Source organism: Scyliorhinus torazame, chromosome 4 (assembly GCF_047496885.1).
Source record: "Scyliorhinus torazame isolate Kashiwa2021f chromosome 4, sScyTor2.1, whole genome shotgun sequence".
Classification (NCBI taxonomy): domain Eukaryota; kingdom Metazoa; phylum Chordata; class Chondrichthyes; order Carcharhiniformes; family Scyliorhinidae; genus Scyliorhinus; species Scyliorhinus torazame.
The window spans coordinates 132,339,170-132,358,914 of NC_092710.1; the positions used below are offsets into that span (position 1 = coordinate 132,339,170).

The 19,745-nt window shown below is 42.6% G+C and overlaps 1 protein-coding gene across 2 annotated transcripts in view; it reads left to right on the forward strand.

Annotated features, from left to right (window-relative positions):
• agpat5 (1-acylglycerol-3-phosphate O-acyltransferase 5 (lysophosphatidic acid acyltransferase, epsilon)) overlaps positions 1-19,029 on the forward strand; it is a 201,226-nt gene extending 182,197 nt beyond the window's left edge. For both annotated transcript variants that reach the window (XM_072498605.1, XM_072498606.1), the window contains 2 exons: positions 1,042-1,165; positions 16,943-19,029. In XM_072498605.1, the coding sequence (XP_072354706.1) occupies positions 1,042-1,165; positions 16,943-17,168 (350 nt within the window). In that variant the 3' untranslated portion in view covers positions 17,169-19,029. The remainder of the gene's footprint in view (positions 1-1,041; positions 1,166-16,942) is intronic.
• Positions 19,030-19,745: the final 716 nt, after the last annotated feature.

Here is a 19,745-nt window from a genome sequence, read left to right on the forward strand (position 1 = left end):
GTGTTCGCTGAATATTTCCCTGGAGAAAAGGGAAGTGAGGCCATCGCTAATGTCCTCAACCGAACCACCCACACGAACCCAACTCCATCCATACCCATAGATCCTCAGGAACCCCACACCACCCAGTACCTTCTCCGCATTCCCCGCGCAGTAAAATTTATCAAGCTTGGCAACTGCAAACCCCCTGACCTCTGGTCCCTCTGATGGGCCGTCTTCCGAATCCTAGCTACATTACTAACCCAAATAAAGGACAAAATCAATCTCTCAAAGAAGAATACCCAATTCATTTTTTCCAATTAAGGGGCAATTTAGCATGGCGAATCCACTTATCCTGCACATCTTTGGGTTGTGGGGGCGAAACCCACGCAAACACGGGGAGAATGTGCAAACTCCACACGGACAGCGACCCGGGGCCTGGATCGAACCTGGGACCTCGGCGCCGTGAGGCAGCAGGGCTAACCCACTGCGCCACCGTACTGCCCCACCAAAGAAGGATTTTGATAGAAAAACTGGCAAACACTGGAACAAAAACAGAAACCGGTGTAAAAGGTTCATCCTAACGGACTGAATTCTGCCTACCAAGGACCGAGGGAGACAATCCCAAATCGGCCTTGACCCTACACACCAAGCTCGTAAAATTCAACTTATGAAGCGGGGCCCAAACCCGAGCTACCTACACAACCAAATATCTAAAATGAGAACCCATTAAACGGAATGGCAGCACCCCCAGACTGGCTCCCCTTCCTGGCGGAGTGATGAGAAAATACTCATTTTTTTCCATTCAATTTGTACCCTTAAAAAGCCTCAAAAGGCGTCAACAGCACCATGATATCACCCATTGTGGGGATCAGGTCCATCACATATAGCAAGAGATCATCAGCGTACAAAGGCATCTTGTGTTCTAGCCCTCTGAACCACTTCTGGTCAGTTATTTTGGAAAATCATAGAAAATAGTATTTTTGTACTACTAGCACACTTGGGCAGCTATATTAATGCTTTTGTTACTTTGTATTTACAGTTAACTGTTTCTTTGATTCACAGAATTCTTGTGCAGGGAGTGTCCGAGGATACACATTTTCTTTGCGCGCGTAGATGTGAAAGAGGTTCCAGAGGAAGCTATATTCCTGAAGAGGTGGTTACATGAACGCTTCGAACTAAAGGACAAGTCAGTACATTTCCGTCATAGTTCATCATTACTTAACAAATTTACAGGTGTTTTTTTGGCTTTAGTTTAGCATTTTATAAAATCTCAAAGTAATTTCTCAAGATTTATTCACAAAGAGCTGCGATTAAAATGTTGCAGATCAGTTTAAATATGACAGTGAAACATGGCTATAGAGGAAAGTGTTGGAAAATGGCCCCATTTTATTTGAAGGCATCACTTTGTATGTAGACATCTCAAATACTAATGACTCTCCTGTTCGTAAGGGTAGTTTGGAGCTAGTTCGATTCTTTTCATCTGAAAATACTAAATTGTGTTTTTGCATCAAATTAACTTGGTCCAGTGTCAATGAGCATTTATCACTGCATCAAAACATTGAAGTGCTATTTGATCCATTAAGCTCAGAATATTGAATTAAGAAACCTTTCACTAACCTCCTCCCCCTCAGGCATTCTTTTTTGCCTCCTTTCTCTCCTCAGATCTCCATCCCTTAACTTTAGTCATTTGGAGGAATTTTAAAGTAAGCCCTTTTCACGAGCAACGTTTGGATGTGTGCCTAATCCTAAATACTGGCAAATTCACTTTCTTTGGTTACTCTTGTGAATTCTCCCCGTGTTTGCGTGGGTTTCGCCCACACAAACCAAAGATCTGCAAGGTGGGTAGATTGACATGCTAAATTGCCCCTTAATTGAAAAAAATGAATTGGGTCCTCTAAATTTCCCCGTGTTTGCGTAGGTTTCGCCCCCACAAACCAAAGATGAGCAGGTAGATTGAACACGCTAAATTGCCCCTTAATTGGAAAAAATTAATTGGGTACTCTAAATTTATATTAAAAAAAGCCTATGAACCAGTTCATAGTCATCTGCAAGCTCCATGGCTTTTCTGGCAGTTTTAACTTTCTGTTCCTCAACAGGAGTTCCAATCATTGCAGGCAACAAATCTTTATATCCTCCAACAGAATTATCTCTCGAAGGGAATCATAGGTAATCTCCATTTTTAATGCACACACCGACATAATCAAATGACCTTTTGAATTCAATCTTTTTAAAGATAAATTTGGAGTACCCAATTCTTCTTTGCCCCCATTAACTAGCATACCTGCTAGCAGGGTGACCACCACTTGGGGCACAAGGGGAATAAAGCAAACATCCCCCTTTCCCAATCTCACTTTTAATATACTGGGAAGAAAGAACTCGCACCCTCCATTTGAGAAAGAAGAAACCCCATACTACCATGGAAAAGACAAAACAAAAGCAGAAACTCAGACAAAGGCAAGATACATGAACATGTAAAGATCAAAAGTCCATGACATCCAACAACTACAATCGATGCCTCCCAGTCCATTTTTCCGCACAAAGCCACTCGCCGCCTCCAGTGTATTAAAATAATGGTCTCTGGGGCAGCACTGTGGCACAGTGGTTAGCCCTTCTGCCTCACGGCGCCGAGGACCCAGGTTCAATTCCGGCCCTGGGTCACTGTCCGTGTGAAGTTTGCACATTCTCCCCGTGTCTGCGTGGGTCTCACCCCCACAACCCAAAGATGTGCACGGTAGGTTAATTGGCCACGCTGAATTACCTCTTAATTGGGAAAAAAAAAGATAAAATAATGGTCTCTGCCCTTGAAAGTGATCCACAACCAAACCGAATACACCACTCCGAACCACACTTTGCTCTTGTAGAGTGCCGCTTTGGCCTTGTTAAACCCGCTCGCCGTTTGCCAGTCCTGCCCAATATCTTTTTTTTTTATTTTACATTTTTCCAATTAAGGAGTAATTTAACATGGCAAATCCACCTACCCTGCACATCTTTGGGTTATGGGGGTGAGACTCACGCAGACATGGGGAAAATGTGCAAACTCCACACGGACAGTGACCCGGAGCCAGGACCGAACCCGGGTCCTCAGCGCCGTGAGACAGCAGTACTATATAGGTGGGTCAGACAGACTCAATATTTTGACATATGTCAAAATTGAATTAGCTAAAATTCTATTACAAACCGAAATAGAAATGAAGAAGTTAGAAATGCGAGAATGAGTGTGAGAGATATTCAAAGGGAATTATAAATTCATAAGTTAGCAATGGCAGAGAGAGAAAGAGAGAACGAACATCAAATTAAAATGCAGCGAATTGCAGCTGGGGCAACAGAGCTGACTGAGGAAGAAATCAGTTCTGGACATGAAACTAATGGGGAGATGTTCAGATACGTACAAGCTTTCCCAAAATTTGAAGAACGGGGTGCCGACACATTTTGTGTGGAATTTTGGGAGAATAGCTAAACAGATAAAATGGCTATAAGACATTTGGGGTGAAATTCTCCGTAATCGGTGCGATGTCCGCCGACCGGCGCCAAAAACAGCGCGAATCAGTCCGGCATCGCGCCGCCCCAAAGGTGCGGAATCCTCCGCCCCTTGAGCGGCCGAGCCCTAATACATTTTTTAAAACTACCCTTTTATCCCCCCACTCTCTGCTTTCTGTGTTCTTACACTTGTCCCCTGACTTCACATTCTTTGACCTGTCATGTGAGAGTACCTTTAAGAAATGTACCTTTAAGAAATGGGTGTTTATCAGTGATGTCAGAGTGTGGGTGGAGCTGGGCTGTCTGTCTGCTTTTTACTTTCATTTCAGGCTGTTTGCTGCAGGATGTGTTTTAGTTTCGTTTTCAGAGCTGGATAGTTGCAGTCACAGTCAGAAGGTGTATTAGAGTCTCTCTCTGTAATCTAAAGACTGTAAATCGATCCTGGTGATTTAAAAACTAATAACAGTAGTGACCTTAACCTGATGTGCTTCTGGTAAAAGGTGTTTTAAGTCTTATGGATGTTAAAAGGAAAGCTTAAAGGATTACTTCGTGTTGTATTCTTTGGGGGTTGTATTTGAATTAATGGTTGCTAAGCTGTTCACTATGTTTTAAAAAGGTTAACTTGAGTTCATAGAATAAACATTGTTTTGCTTTTAAAAAATACTTTTCCATTTCTGCTGTACCACACCTGTAGAGTGGGCCGTGTGCTCCCCATACCACAATCTATTAAAGTTGTGGGTCAGGTGAACTCCATGATACACTTTTGGGTTCGCTACCCTGGCCCATAACAGACCTCATTCATTAGTCTATTCCAGAACACCCGATCAAAGACAAATTACATCTACTGCATTACAATTGTCTACTCTCTATTACTTCAAGGAATTCAATAAGGTTGATCAAACAAGATTTAGCATTTTGAATAATATTGATTATTAGGTATTGTATTTCTCCTTGCCAAGTGTCCTTCTATTTTCTGCTTCAGTAGGGTTTCCATTACTTTTCCTACCATCAATATTATGCTGAGTTGTTTATAATTCCCATGACATGAACTGTTTCCCTTTAAATATAGTGACAAGTCTTACAACACCAGGTTAAAGTCCAACAGGTTTGTTTCGATTCACTAACTTTCGGAGCGCAGCCCCTTCCTCAGGTGAATGAAGAGGTGCGTTCCACAACCACATATACAGGCAAAGTCAATGATGCAAGATGATACTTTGAATCCGAGTCTTTGCAGGCAGTTGAGTCTTTACAGGTCCAGGCAGTGCGACTGGAGAGAAGGATAATCACAGGTTAAAGAGGTGTGCATTGTCTCAAGCCAGGATAATTGGTAGGATTTCACTAGCCCAGACCAGATGACGGGGTGAAAGTAATGCAACATGAATCCAAGGTCCCAGTTGAGGTCATACTCCTGCGTGGAGAACTTGGCTTTCAGTTTCTGCTCGGCGATTCTGCATTGTCGCACGTCCTGAAGGCCGCCTTGGAGAACGCTTAAACGCTTACCCGAAGATCAGAGGCTGAATGCCCTTGGCTGCTGAAGTGTTCCGCGACTGGAAGAAACATTCCTGCCTGGCGATTGTCGCGCGATGTCCGTTCATCCGTTGTCGCAATGCCTGCATGGTCTCGCCAATGGACCACGCCTCGGGACATCCTTTCCTACAGCGTATGAGGTAGACAACGTTGGGTGAGTTGCACGAGTATGTATCACGTACCTGGTGGGTGGTGGTCTTGTGTGTAATGATGGTACCCATGTCGATAATCTGGCACGTCTTGCAGAAGTTGCCATGGCAGGGTTGTGTGGTGTCGTGGTCGCTGTTCTCCTGAAGGCTGGGTAGTTTGCCGCAAACAATGGCCTGTTTGAGGTTGCGCAGTTGTTTGAAGGCAAATTGTGGGGTGTGGGGATGGTCTTGGCAAGATGTTCGTCTTCATCAATGACGTGTTGAAGGCTGCTAAGAAGATGTCGTAGTTTCTCTACTCCGGGGAAGTACTGGATGACTAAGGGTACTCTGTTGGTTGTGTCCCGTGTTTGTCTTCTGAGGAGGTCGGTGCAGTTGTTTGCTGTGGTGCGTTGGAACTTGGATGAGTGGAGCGCCATATCCCATTCTTACGAAGGCGTCTGTAGATGTCTGTTACGTTCCTCTTCGTCTGAGCAGATCCTGTGTGTACGGAGGGCTTGTCGATGGGGGTGGCTTCTTCAATGTGTTTAGCGTGAAAACTGGAGAAGTGGAGCATCGTGAGGTTATCCGTGGGCTTGCAGTAAAACAAAGTGTTGAGGTGATCATCCTTAATGGCGATGAGTGTGTCCATGAATGTAACCGATTCTGGAGTGTACTCCATGGTGAGTCTGATGGTGAGATGGTACTTATTGATGTCATCATGTAGTCGTTTCAGTGATTCTTTGCCGTGGGTCCAAAGGAAAAAAATGGCAACGATGTATCTGGTGTGTAATGTCGATTGAAGGTCCTATGCGGTGAGGAGGTCTTGTTCGAACTTGAGCATGAAAATGTTGGCGTATTGAGGTGCGGATTTGGTCCCCATGGCTGTTCCGTGTGTCTGGATGAAGAACGTGTTGCCGAAGGTCAAGACGTTGTGATCCAGGATGAAGCGGATGAATTGTAGATTTGCGACTAGATATTGGCAGTTGTCCAGCCTTCAGGAGAGCAGCGACCACGATACCACACAACCCTGCCATGGCAACCTCTGCGAGATGTGCCAGATCATCGACATGGGTACCACCATTATACGCGAGAACACCACCCACCAGGTACGCGTACATACTCTTGTGATTCAGCCAACATTGTCTACCTCGTACGCTGCAGGAAAGGATGTCCCATGGTGTGGTACATTGGCGAGACCATGCAGCTGCTGCGACAACAGATGAATGGAGATCGTGTGACAATCGCCAGGCAGGAATGTTCCCTTCCAGTTGGGGAACACTTCAGTCAAAGGTATTCAGCCTCTGATCGTCGGGTGAGCCTTTTCGAAGGCGGCCTTCAGGACACACGACAATGCAGAATCGCCGAGCAGAAACTGATAGCCAAGTTCCGCACGAATGAGTACGGCCTTGGATTCATGTTGCCTTACATTCACCCCCCACCTTCTGGCCTGGGCTAGCAAAATCATGCCAACTGTCCTGGCTTGAGACAATTCACACCTCTTTAACCTGTGATTATCCCTCCCTCCAGTTGGACCGTTTGAACCTGTAAAGACTTAATTATCTGCAAAGACTCGCATTCAAAGTATCACCTTGCATCATTGACTTTGTCTGTATATGTGGTTGTGGAACTTCATTCACCTGAGGAAGGAGCTGCGATTCGAAAGTAACCTGTTGGACTTTACTCTGATGTTTTGTTGATTCCCAAATTTCTTTCTCTGTCAGTCTGGCCTCAATAAAAGTTGAGATGGATTCGCACGTAAAAAGAAGTTATTTATTTAGCTTGCAAGCTTAATTCATCTTACAGAAACATAAGAGACATCCAGCCTCTTAAGCTCCAGAAAACGACTGAACAAAGAGACAAAGGGATCTCTGCAAAATCAATTCAAATGGTATCAAGTTTCACATACTCGACGGACATAGGTCAGCCTATGTCCCTCCTGACCTGTTTGATCTATTCTGATTGGCTCACTTCCAATCCCTTTCTCTGGCCCCTATCAATGCAGCATCACTCTCATAGACACACCTCTTCCTGCTTTTTCCATGCGGTCTCAAATCCCTTTGTCCCTAACTGCCAGAATCAAAGTGGCTTATTTCTACATTACATTAACTAGTATCTCTAAAGTAACTATTTTATATCACATTCGTCATTCCCTCCTTGTTTCATTCCATGATAACCGAACTATCCAATCCATAGCTACGGTCCTCATCGAAAAAGATCCGTCGCTGCATTTCCAATTCCTGTCTTAGCCCCCCTTCATCTGCCTCACCCTCATGGATTTTAACAGTTAAATTTTTTTTTTTCGGTGATTGGGGCGGTGATCTGATCCAGTGCACCCCGCATTCTACCCATCACACATTTAAGGATGGCCAGGCCCACAAAGATGCAGCCGATAGCTACCACTAGATACATGGCCATATTTATCAACCAGTCCTTCCATCCTCCAAATCCCCAGTTACCCCAAGAGCCAGGATCCTGCATCCCGTCCAAGTGATCCCGTATGCGATCCATAAATTTAGTGATGTTAGCGGTCAAGTCCTGAACTCCCATGATACACTTGCCCTGTACTATGGCGCATACCCCACCCTCACGGGCCAGAAGATAGTCAAGAGCATACCGGTTCTGCATTGCAAACAACCGTAGCTGAGACAACTCCTTGGTTATTGCCCCAAGGGCTCCCAAGGTTTACTACCCGGGTTTTCCTCAGTTTGGCCTTTAACTAACTTAAGTGTATCTCCCGGTAACCTACGTTCTAGCTGTACTTCCCTTCTCATACGCCCCGTCCTCTCTCTAGTCCCTTTCTCTTTCTCATAGCCTCTTCCTACACTCTTCTGACAGCCTGATGTTACCTTTATTGTACCACTCTTAACACATCCAAAATCAAATTTACATGTATTCCAAAAACAAGGCAATGTCCATATAATGTTCCCTTCCCATCGCCGGGACCGGTGCAACTGCTTCATGACTCCTGCATTCTCCTTAACTTTGATGACCTTCCATGAGTCGATACCATGTCCTCGTATATGGGGGCAGCGAAGAACATCACCTTTGCATAGGTGATGTGTGATGTATCCTTGTAGATTGGTTGGGGCTACACAGATACATAATATTCCCCTTTTCCATGTCCATCGCCAATAACACGCCAAGCGAAGTGAGGCCAAATATCAGACAGACGATGTGTAGCCACCCCATCATGCTCCACACCTGTAAAATAGCACTGGAGAAGGGAGGCAGGTTAGTATCCGACCTTTTACAGTAGTGGAGATGGACTCAATTTGCAGTGATGTAGGTGGACCCAAGCACTTCGCCCCTCCACTTTAACTGCTGTGGGGGTGGTAAGGAGAACTTGGAAGGGCCCGTCCCATCGCGGCTCCGACCCCTTCCTAGTCCAATTTTTGACCATGACATAACTACCGGGCTGGACTGAAAGTGAGCTAGGTACTGGGGGCAGTGGCTGGTGAGCCGCGCGGACTTGGCCATTGGAGTTCCTTGAGCACTTGCGTAAGGGCTAGAACATAGGCGGTCATTTCTTCAGTCATCTGATGAAACTGAACCAGTCTGGGAACCTGCAGGCTCCAGGGAGTTCTAAGAGGCCTGCCATAAAGAATCTCGGCGGGAGAGAGCCGGGCTGGTCCCGCAGGTGTAACCCGCAGCTGGAAGAGGGCAACGGGGAGCAACTTAAGCCATGTCAGTCCCGTGTCTGCTCTTAATTTAGCCAATTTAGTTTTGAGGGTCTGATTGTGTCTCTCAACCAACCCGGCCGCCTGCGGTCTGTAAGCACAGTGTAACTGCTGGCGTATGCCCAACTGGGAGCAAAACTCCTTGTTAATTTGTCCAATAAGATGAGGCCCATTATCAGAACTTAACTGAGCTGGTATACCGTACCGGGGAATGATTTCCCTCATCAAGACTTTAACCACAGTAGCAGCTTTATTATCGATAGTCGGATACGCCTCGACCCATCTGCTGAACACATCCACAATGACCAAAACATATTTCTAACATTGACACCTTTCCAACTCAATGTAATCCATTTGGAGCGTCTCAAAGGGACCACTGGGCAATGGGGTTTGCCCCTTCCCACAAGGGATACCTTATCCGGTGTTATATTGCTGACAAATCAAACACCGATTACTGATACTTTGGGCCAACCCCTGCATTTTAGGGTGCCACCAAGTGTCCAGCAACAAATCACTAGTCCCTCGAGCCCCACAATGAGTTGCAAAGTGTACACATTCAATGACCCATAAAGCCAGCACATCAGACATACAAGTCTGATGTGCAGGCGTGGTCCATAAAGAGGAAACAGAATCATATGTACAACCTAACCGTTTCCACATTTGTTTATCACTCTCAGGAGCGTCCTCCTGTAACCTTATGACGTCTTGGATGGTTGGCATTGACTTGTCAGAAGCAGACATATTTATAGTAGATCGTTTAGTCTGACTTAACATCTTAGGCACCATCACTTGCTGAATTTGCGCGGCTGTTCGCGCTGCACGATCTGCTCGTTCATTACCAACGTCAACTGGGGTTGTACCATTCGTGTGGGCAGCGCATTTAATAACGGAAATCTGCGCTGGCATAAGGAGGGCCTGCAGTAGGTCATTAACTAAACCCCAGTGGGATATTTGACCACACATAATCATGTCAGGTTGTTCTGACGAAATGTCACTCAAATCGCCCTTTATTGTGGTAGTTTCCTGAATCAAGGCTAAACATTCTTGACCAGGCGCGTCCTCATGGACAGGGGGACCGCTAAGAAAACAGGCTGGATTGATAGTGGTACAGTATTTAAATGTCAGACGTGGATTGTTCAAAAGGTATATCTCATACCTATTCTGACGAGCTGCGGTAAGATGCTGACCATTCGCCCCATATCCCTGGCATGGTACTGGTCATGGACCTGACGTGTAATATGAGGGCTTACCGAAGCTGACTGTGGCCATAAATGTGGTGATATTGTAACAAAATCGGCTGTACCTTCTTTTCCCGTGACTGTGGCTGTAACCTTGACTGGCCATTCGGTCTCAAGTAATGGCCGGTATTTGTCCTCCAACTCCCTGTTTCGTCCAGTTCTGTCATAGGCCAGGGTAACGTGATGCAGTGACTGTTCAACGTCTAACGTCCACCACTGGGGGGGGTGATAGAAATATAGCACTGTTGTCTCATCCTCCTCTTCGCTGATCCACCCACCCAAAGTCACTATATTGGGGCTCCTGCTGGTAAACTACCATTTCTGCCACTTGTTGGGGTCGCAGATCATCCTTTTTCATTACATACTCAGTCTTAACCTTTGTAACTGAGCCTCCTTCTTGGCCTACACCCTCCTTCCAGTAAAACCTGACTGCCCTTGCCATCTGGGAAGGGTCGTTCTCTGTCCAATTCATGTTATTACATTTCACAGCAGTAACCACAGAAGGTGGTAGGCAATGCATTAACATAGCGCAGTATTGAGGGGAATTCTCTAAAGTAACTATTTTATATCACATTCGTCAGTTTTAAGACATCCCAGTCCAACGCCAGCATCTTCACATCATGGCCTTTAGATATAGGAATTGTATTAGCTGTCCACTGGCAATTCACATTTTCGAACAAATTAATAAATATGCGCAGTAATGCCTCTGCTATCTTTTCCCCAGATTCTTTAAAAATGCATAGATGCAGTCCATCCGGACGAGGGCCTTTATCCTTTTCAAATTATTTAGTTTATTCAGGACATTCACTTTTTAAATTCTGAATGCACTTATCTCACTGCACATCTTTGCATTCAATATAATGCCTACCCCTTCTATCTCCCCGGTAGTGTTTGTGCCATCTCTCATCACTACCTATATATCCTGTGTATTCCTTTATGGTCCACTTCCTTCACAGCCTTTCATTTTTCTATTGATGTAATTGTAAAATATTTTGTTTTACTTTCATTGATAATTTGATTTCACATTTCCTCTTTGCCATTGCAGGTTTTTTAAAATCCTCTCCTAATACCTTTGTGTTCTCTCTTGTACTTCTCTGCTGCCTGTATGCCTCTTTTCATAACCCTCTGTTGTTTCCTTCTGTCTGTATTAATTCATGGAGTCTCAAGTGTTCTTTCCTTATGGTGGAATGTGTTTTTCCTGTTGGACAGTTTTAAATGTTTCCCAATGTAGTTTTACAATTTGTTTGCCAGTGTTGTTGCCCATTTTATTTTTCTAAGTTCTATTCCCAGCCCCCCTAAATCAGCTTTTCACCAATCTGTTAACGTGGTTTCTGTCATGCTTATGTCCCTCTCCAACATCATCTTAAAGCAAGTTATTATTATTATTTTATTCTGATCACTATTGTCAAGGTTTCCCATCTGTTTTTACTCTGGTTTATTCCCATTGTTAAATCCAATAGCGAGGCATCATCATTTGTCTTTTCATAGGTTTTGAAACGAGTCCTTTACACAATGTTGAGCTCCATTCCCTTATTCCCTTTACCGTTGGTCCAATTCATATCAAGGCTGCTGAAATGCTCTTTGATTAATATTCAATGTTTTTTTTTTTTTTGTTCAATTCCCTAAATTCTCTGCATATTTCATATTTCCCCCCCCCCCCCCCCACCCCCTTTCCCCACTAGTACATGGTCTGTAGACTGCACTTATTAGTGTGATTGGGCACAGTGGTTAGCACTGCTGCATCACAGCACCAGGCACCTGGGTTAAATTCCGGCCTTGGATGACGGTGTGGAGTTTGCATGTTCTCCCCATTTCTGCGTGGGTTTCCTCCAGGTGCTCCGGTTTCCTCTCATGTCCAAAGATATGCGCGCTGGGTGAATTGGCCATGCTAAAATTGTATCCGGGGAGGTGGCCTAGGAGGGGTGCTCTTTCGGAGGGTCGGCACAGACTCAATGGGCCTCCTTTTGCAGTACAGGAATTCTATGTTTCTATGAGCTTTGACAAAGGGTCGTCTGGACTTGAAACGTTAGTTCTTTTCTGTCCCGACAGATGCTGCCAGACCTGCTGAGATTTTCCAGCATTTTCTTTTGGCCTATGTTTCTATGTATGGATTCTACTTCTTGCTGCAGCTTTGTCTCTTTCTTCTACTGCCATTGTTATTCCTAATGAGTACAACTAATCAATCTCCCCTTCTCCCTCTCTGTATTTTCCAATTATGTTATACTCTGCAATGTTGACTATCCAAACCAGATTTTTCTAAAGCTATGTCTCAGAAATCCCTACTTGCCTGAATTCCTCCCAACACGATTGCCTCCAACTCCCTTCATTCATTACAAAGGTGCCTTGCCGTGCAGACATTTAAATTCATTATTAATGATTTACCCATACTTTACATTCAATCATCTTTATCAACTCCTGTTCTGTCCTCCCTTACTTTATTCTCTACTATGCTCTCCCACCTTGTTTTGTTTACATTTGGGTTGTTTATGTTTCTTGTAGATCCGTCCATCTTAATCGTTTGAAGCCTTTTTGGGCTCCCAATTTGAAATAGTGTATTTTATGGAAAAGTCAGACTTAATCAGTCCATATTAACAGAATAACTTTCAACAGGGTAGTAATTTTATTTTGTATTTCTGATATAGTGTGAATCCAAAGATGTCAATCCTTTCCTGGGTAGAGTGAGTTAGAGGGAGACACTGGCATCCACAGCAGTCCTGACATGTTTATTTATCATCCTAACTGAATATAATGACTGGTCTAACCAGGCCCAAGTTTCCTGCAAAAATGATATCTGAATACCTGCTAAATGTCTACATACAGTTTTATCTAACGAAGTGAACAATACCATTATGCCCAAAACAATCATCAATTCTCAAATGTTAATGGGCATATAATCTTCACTGTAAAATGTACATCTTTCAACGGAATTGTGTTGCTTTCAGTTCTACCTAAAGTTCAGATAAACTGTAACCCAAAGCAACACAGTAAGCACTGACACATTGAATCGGAAGCTCAATAAACACATTAGAGAAGAAAGATGAGAAGTTCTATATAGCTGGAGTTAGATTAAGAGGACTGGGAAGAGCTTCTTTGGAACATAAACACACCAGCATAGGCCATTTAGGCCAAATAACCTGTTCCGTGCTTTATATTATGTATAATATGTATGTAATAATTAGATTGCCTTGGTATTCACATTGGGTATTAGTTCCTTCCGAATAACCTGGGGTTTTATTTTTGGAAGTCTAAGCATTGGGTCCCAGCTTTAACACTATTTTGGGTATTTTATACATCACCCTTTTCAAATGTAATGAAAACTCGGAATAGACACCAATACTAGCTTTTCCATTTAAAAAAAACTTGCAGCAATTTAGGGAGAACCCATCTGATTGCTAAATGCATTGTAATTACTTACATAGAACAAAGTACATTACAGCGCAATACAGGCCCTTCGGCCCTCGATGTTGCGCCGACCTGTGAAACCACTCTAAAGCCCTTCTACACTATTCCCTTATCGTCCATATGTCTATCCAACGACCATTTGAATGCCCTTGGTGTCAGCGAGTCCACTACTGTTGCAGGCAGGGCATTCCACGCCCTTACTACTCTCTGAGTAAAGAACCTACCTCTGACATCTGTCTTATATCTATCTCCCCTCAATTTAAAGCCATGTCCCCTCGTGCTAGACATCACCATCCGAGGAAAAAGGCTCTCACTGTCCACCCTTTCCAATCCTCTGATCATTTTGTATGCCTCAATTAAGTCACCTCTTAACCTTCTCTCTAACGAAAACAGCCTCAAGTCCCTCAGCCTTTCCTCGTAAGATCTTCCCTCCATACCAGGCAACATTCTGGTAAATCTCCCCTGCACCCTTTCCAGTGCTTCCACATCCTTCCTATAATGCAGCGACCAGAATTGATCGCAATACTCCAAATGCGGCCGCACCAGAGTTTTGTACAGCGGCAACATGGCCTCATGGCTCCGAAACTCGATCTCTCTACCAATAAAAGCTAACCCACCGTACGTCTTCTTAACAACCCTCTCAACCTGAGTGGCAACTTTCAGGGATCTATGTACATGGACACCTAGATCTCTCTGCTCATCCACACTGCCAGGAATCTTACCATTAGCCCAGTACTCTGGCTTCCTGTTATTCCTTCCAAAATGAATCGCCTCACACTTTTCTGCATTAAACTCCATTTGCCACCTCTCAGCCCAGCGCTGCTGCTCATCTATGTCCCTCTGTAACTTGTAACATCCTTCCGCACTGTCCACAACTCCACCGACTTTAGTGTAATCTGCAAATTTACTCACCCATCCTTCTACGCCCTCCTCCAGGTCATTTATAAAAATGACAAACAGCAGTGGCCCCTAAACAGTTCCTTGTGTTACACCACTAGTGACTGGACTTCAGTCTGAACATTTCCCATCAACCCTTTGTCTTCTTCCAGCTAGCCAATTTCTGATCCAAACTGCTAAATCACCCTGAATCCCATGCCTCCGTATTTTCTGCAGTAGCCTACCGTGGGGAACCTTATCAAATGCTTTACTGAAATCCATATACACCATATCAACTGCTTTACCCTCATCCACCTGTTTGGTCACCTTCTCAAAGAACTCAATAAGGTTTGTGAGGCACGACCTACCCTTCACAAAACCGTGTTGACTATCTCTAATCAAATTATTCCTTTCCAGATGATTATACATTCTATCTCTTATAAACCTTTCCAAGATTTTGCCCACAGCGGAAGTAAGGCTCACTGGTCTATAGTTACCGGGGTTGTCTCTACTCCCCTTCTTGAACAAGGGGACAACATTTACTATCCTCCAGTCTTCTGGCACTATTCCTGTAGACAAAGATGACTTAAAGATCAAAGCCAAAGGCTCAGCAATCTCCTCCCTAGCTTCCCGGAGAATCCGAGGATAAATCCCATCCAGCCCATGGGAATTATCTATTTTCACCCTTTCCAGAATTGCTAACATCTCCTCCTTATGAACCTCAAGCCCTTCTAGTCTAGTAGCCTGAATCTCCGTATTCTCCTCGACAACATTGTCTTTTTCCTGTGTGAATACTGATGAAAAATATTCATTTAGCACCTCTCCTATCTCCTCGGACTCCATGCACAACTTCCCACTACTGTCCTTGACTGGCCCTACTCTTATCCTAGTCATTCTTTTATTCCTGACCTATATATAGAAAGCTTTAGGGTTATCCTTGATCCTACCTGCCAAAGACTTCTCATGTCCCCTCCTGGCTCTTCTTAGCTCTCTCTATAGGTCCTTCCTAGCTAACTTGTAACTCTCGAGCGCCCTAACTGAACCTTCATGTCTCATCTTTATATAAGCTTCCTTCCTCTTGACAAGTGTTTCGACTGCTTTAGTAAACCACGGTTCCCTTGCTCGACCACTTCCTCCCTGCCTGACAGGTACATACTTATGAAGGACACGCAGTAGCTGTTCCTTGAACAAGCTCCACATTTCCATTGTGCCCATCCCCTGCAGTTTTCCTCTCCATCCGATGCATCCTAAGTCTTGCCTCATCGCATCATAATTGCCTTTACCCCAGATATAACTCTTGCCCTGCGGTATATACCTATCCCTTTCCATCACTAAAGTATGGCCTGATTTATTTAATACCACCACAGTTACACACTTAATGCGCATTTAGTGCATGTTTCGCTCCTAACAAAGAACAAACTGCTTTCTGTACATAACATAAAATAGTAGTGTGGCGGAAAGGGCATACAGTCAGTCTTATTTGCTGGCAAGGCACTTGGCCAGTTTGCATAAGCTGTTGATCCACTTGTTCTATTAAAACCTGAATTAAAATGCGAGGGCTTTGCCTGGATATTTACGGGAGCATCTTCAAAAGATGTTATATCATTTTAACCATCCTTAACCAGTCATTGATCATTTGCAGAGCTCACTCAAGACTTTCATAGCATTTCTGCTCTGTAACAGTAAATTGACATATAGGGACATAGGAACAGGAGTAAGGTATTCAGCCCCTCGAACCTGCTCTGCTAATCAATTACATCATGGCTGATCTTCTACTTTAATGCCATTTTCCTTCTACCTCCATAACCCATTATATATTTCATATCCAGAAATCTATCAATATCTCTCTTGAATACTCTCACTGACTGAGCGTCCACAACACCCTGGGATAAAGAATTCCAAAGATTCACCATGCTCTGACTAAAGAAATTCCTTTTCACCTCAGTCCTAAATGACCTATATCTTGTCCTGAGACTGTCGCCCTTGGTTCTAGACACCAACCGGGGAAACATCCTTCCTGCATCTATCCTGTCGAGCCCCATGAGACATTTATATCCCTGATGGGGCATTGAACCCTAGCCTCCCTTAAAGTAGACGGGATCTCCTCCAGTGTACTGAAATATAGAAGTCCTCGTTACACAGACTTGCCCCATGTTACCTGATTTTGCAGCATATGTGAAGTTGAGGGTAAACAACATTCAGTGATTCATTATGGTGCAATCATACCAAAGTAGGTGAGCAGCCAAAATGTTTTAATTTTATCGTCATTTATTTTTAAAATTATTTTTGCCGTCGTAGAATTTTGCTATCCAGAAAAATCAAAAAAGTTTACAAGTGAATACTGTCCTAGTTCCTAACTGCGATAGATTAATTTTTCTCTCGGGACTGATCTAGATTAGTTTTATCAATTCCAGATATTAGAAATTTACAATGAGAATGGAGTATGAAAGCTGCCATGTGACGTTTTGAGCTTATTTTGCAAGTAATGTTTTCTTAACTCTTTCACTAAAACCATTTCTGAATTCCAACTTTAAGAAATGTGAAATAAAGCCGTTTGGCCTTTTAAGCTCGTTTCTAATCACTTTCATATTTATGCGAGCTGACGTTTCCATTGTTGTTTTCCCCTCTTTGCTGACAGGTTGCTAAAGGAATTTTATGAGGCAGAAGATGAACAGAAACGATACAAATTTCCTGGAGAAGGCCGGAGTTCACAGTTGAGCCTTATGAGGACACTTCCATCCCTGCTCTTCCTTGGTGGTCTGACAGTCCCCTTGCTGCTGACAGAATCTGGAAGGAAGATTTATATGAAAACATGGATTTATGGAACATTAGTGGGCTGGTTATGGGTTAACATCAGACCCTAAAACTCAATTCTTTGATGCAAGTTCTAATTATTGAGAATAATCCTAATGTAATTGCTTGTATAGCATTTTTTTGGAAGTTACCTGTAAAATGGGATTTCAAAATTGCAGTTGAAGAAATTTTATATTCTAATGGAAAACATTTGCCTTAATGATTGAAATGAACATATTCCGGTAATGTACCTGTTTAGTATGGCTGTACTTTAGTGACAATAGTTTACCTGCTCAATGTAGTTTTAGAGCCCTAATGTGTTTCTGTGCAGTCGAAGATCAAATTACTGTAGGTTGTTTAAAAATTCAAATGGTGTGGGGTTAAATCCTATTGAGGACTGGAAAAGTGCTTGATTTGATGCTATATGTAGCTACAGGCGTTTTGAGGGGCAAAACACCGATGTGTTGCAGTACTTGTTTACATGGAGTCTGCTACTTAATGCTGTTTGTTACATGAAAATACTTTTCATTGTTTTCAGATGGCATCATTGCATTTTGTTATGAATTAAGGATGTCTTTAGAATCAGCTTATAGCATTGGTGCTCTGAATGATGAAAGAGGGCAAATCAGTGGTTTGTGGTCTTTTACATTGCTCTAGCTAAGTGTAGTATCACTTAAAATCAATTCCAAAAATATTTCCAGTACAGTGAAATTGCTTTGAAGCATGGTTCACCTGTGGGGGGTGGGAGAGGACAATGCAGTGTGGCTGTGAAAGAAGGGTAAAATGCTAAATTTTAGTTGCTGACTGCTTAGATTTGTGAACTAATGCTGTCTTTTTTTAAAAAATATATAATTACTGCGGCATTTCAGATGGTGTGTGTGTATGTAAATGGTCAAGTTGTTGGGCTGAAACCATTTGTTGTCATCAGTTGTATTCATACATCTCCTTGAGTACCATCATCCGATATACAATAGAATGAAGATAAAGCACTGGAAAATGAAGTGGGTTACAGTACATGTTGACCTTTGTGTGGATAAATGATTAAGAATCTACTGCTTGTCTGTTTAGTCATTGAGTTGCCTAGTGATTGTGAACTGTTTTCTTAACTTTGTGATGCCTTTATGTGCCGTTTACTGTATTTACAGAGAGCATGTGCCTTTTGCCTGTTACTGACTGGTTTGGTGCATTCATAGCGATGGTACTGATGACAGTCTTAATACAGGCATATTAGAAATGCATCACAATTATAAATTGCAACTGGATTTGCTTATGGAAAAGATGATACTCCCTCTTGTGGGTCAAGAAAGCTAGACTAAATCTTCCCTTGAGATTTCTCAAATGGTTTTGTTTTTCTACATGCAGTATGTACAGTGAAGCCCACTCTATCCAAGTGTACAAATCCAAAGTTTTTAATCTTGCTCAGAGTTTATAATTCCTATGTGTACTATTTGAGTGCACCTGCTGTTGAAATAGTGCTTATGAATGCTGAATAGTTAAACCCGCTCTTAATTTTACTTACCTCAAACACAATTCAGACAAAGTAAATATTTATAATAATTTTTAGGTTATCACTGGCATGATTACATATCCTGAATTTCTTTCCCCAAGAGCACAACAGTGAGCTAATGGAAAGTATTATCAATGTTTTTACACATTTTCAGGACAATTCAAATGGTGCAATGCCAATGTGATTAATCATAGTTTCTTATATGTAATGAAATAAAAATCACCTTTAATGCAGATTGGTTTATTCTGATGTTCAATTTTTCAAAGCACATTTGTTTTAATAGACTATGTTTACAACATTGATCACAGTACCATATACTTGCATGCATATTGGTTTTAATGTTTTCTTTTACAGCATTTTTAAGCATTTTAATTTGTGTACACATGTTGCTTAAATAAATTTTAAATGATTAAAGTATAATATAACCATCTGTTTTTGTTCTTTATCTTCGCTATTAACTAAACAAAACAAGTACTTAAATTGCTATGTCTAACTCAATTTATAGATGGTTAAAATTAGTTACATCTGGGATCTCTTAAAGATCTAATTTTGCTTCATTATCTGGTTATAAATATGTAGCCAGGCAGTGGATTTTTAAATCTCTGAAAGTAATACTAATTTTCCTTTTAAATAATTGGAACATGTTTCTATCTAGCTGCAGAGTAAAAAAAAAAAATATATATATTCTTCCATTATCAACCAAATTATGTAGGTATATCAGGCAATCAAAGGGAAGTGTGAAGCAGACCTCTTTTGCTGATATTTCACTGTGGATCTATTGATTGCCTTGAATCTTACTCTTCCCTTTGATGTCATAACTGAACAGTTGTAGGTGCTGAGTTCAATGATGCATGGATAAGTTTGCCACTTAAAATTTAATGATGCCCTGGTGCCAAAGTAGGCATTCCCCCTTGTGTAGGAAAATAAATTGATCCTACTCCTGGAGACCGAAGCAGCATTGGAAGCAATTATTGAGCTCAAGCTATTCCATTGCTGGAAGGATACGGATTATCTCCAGGCTTATGATGCAAGATTTTTTTTCCAGTGGCTAGCTGGCAGAAAACAGAGTGTGCATAAATGGTTTTTTGTCTGATTAGCGGGATGTGACAAATTGGAGTCCTGCAGTGTTCTGTGCTGTTCT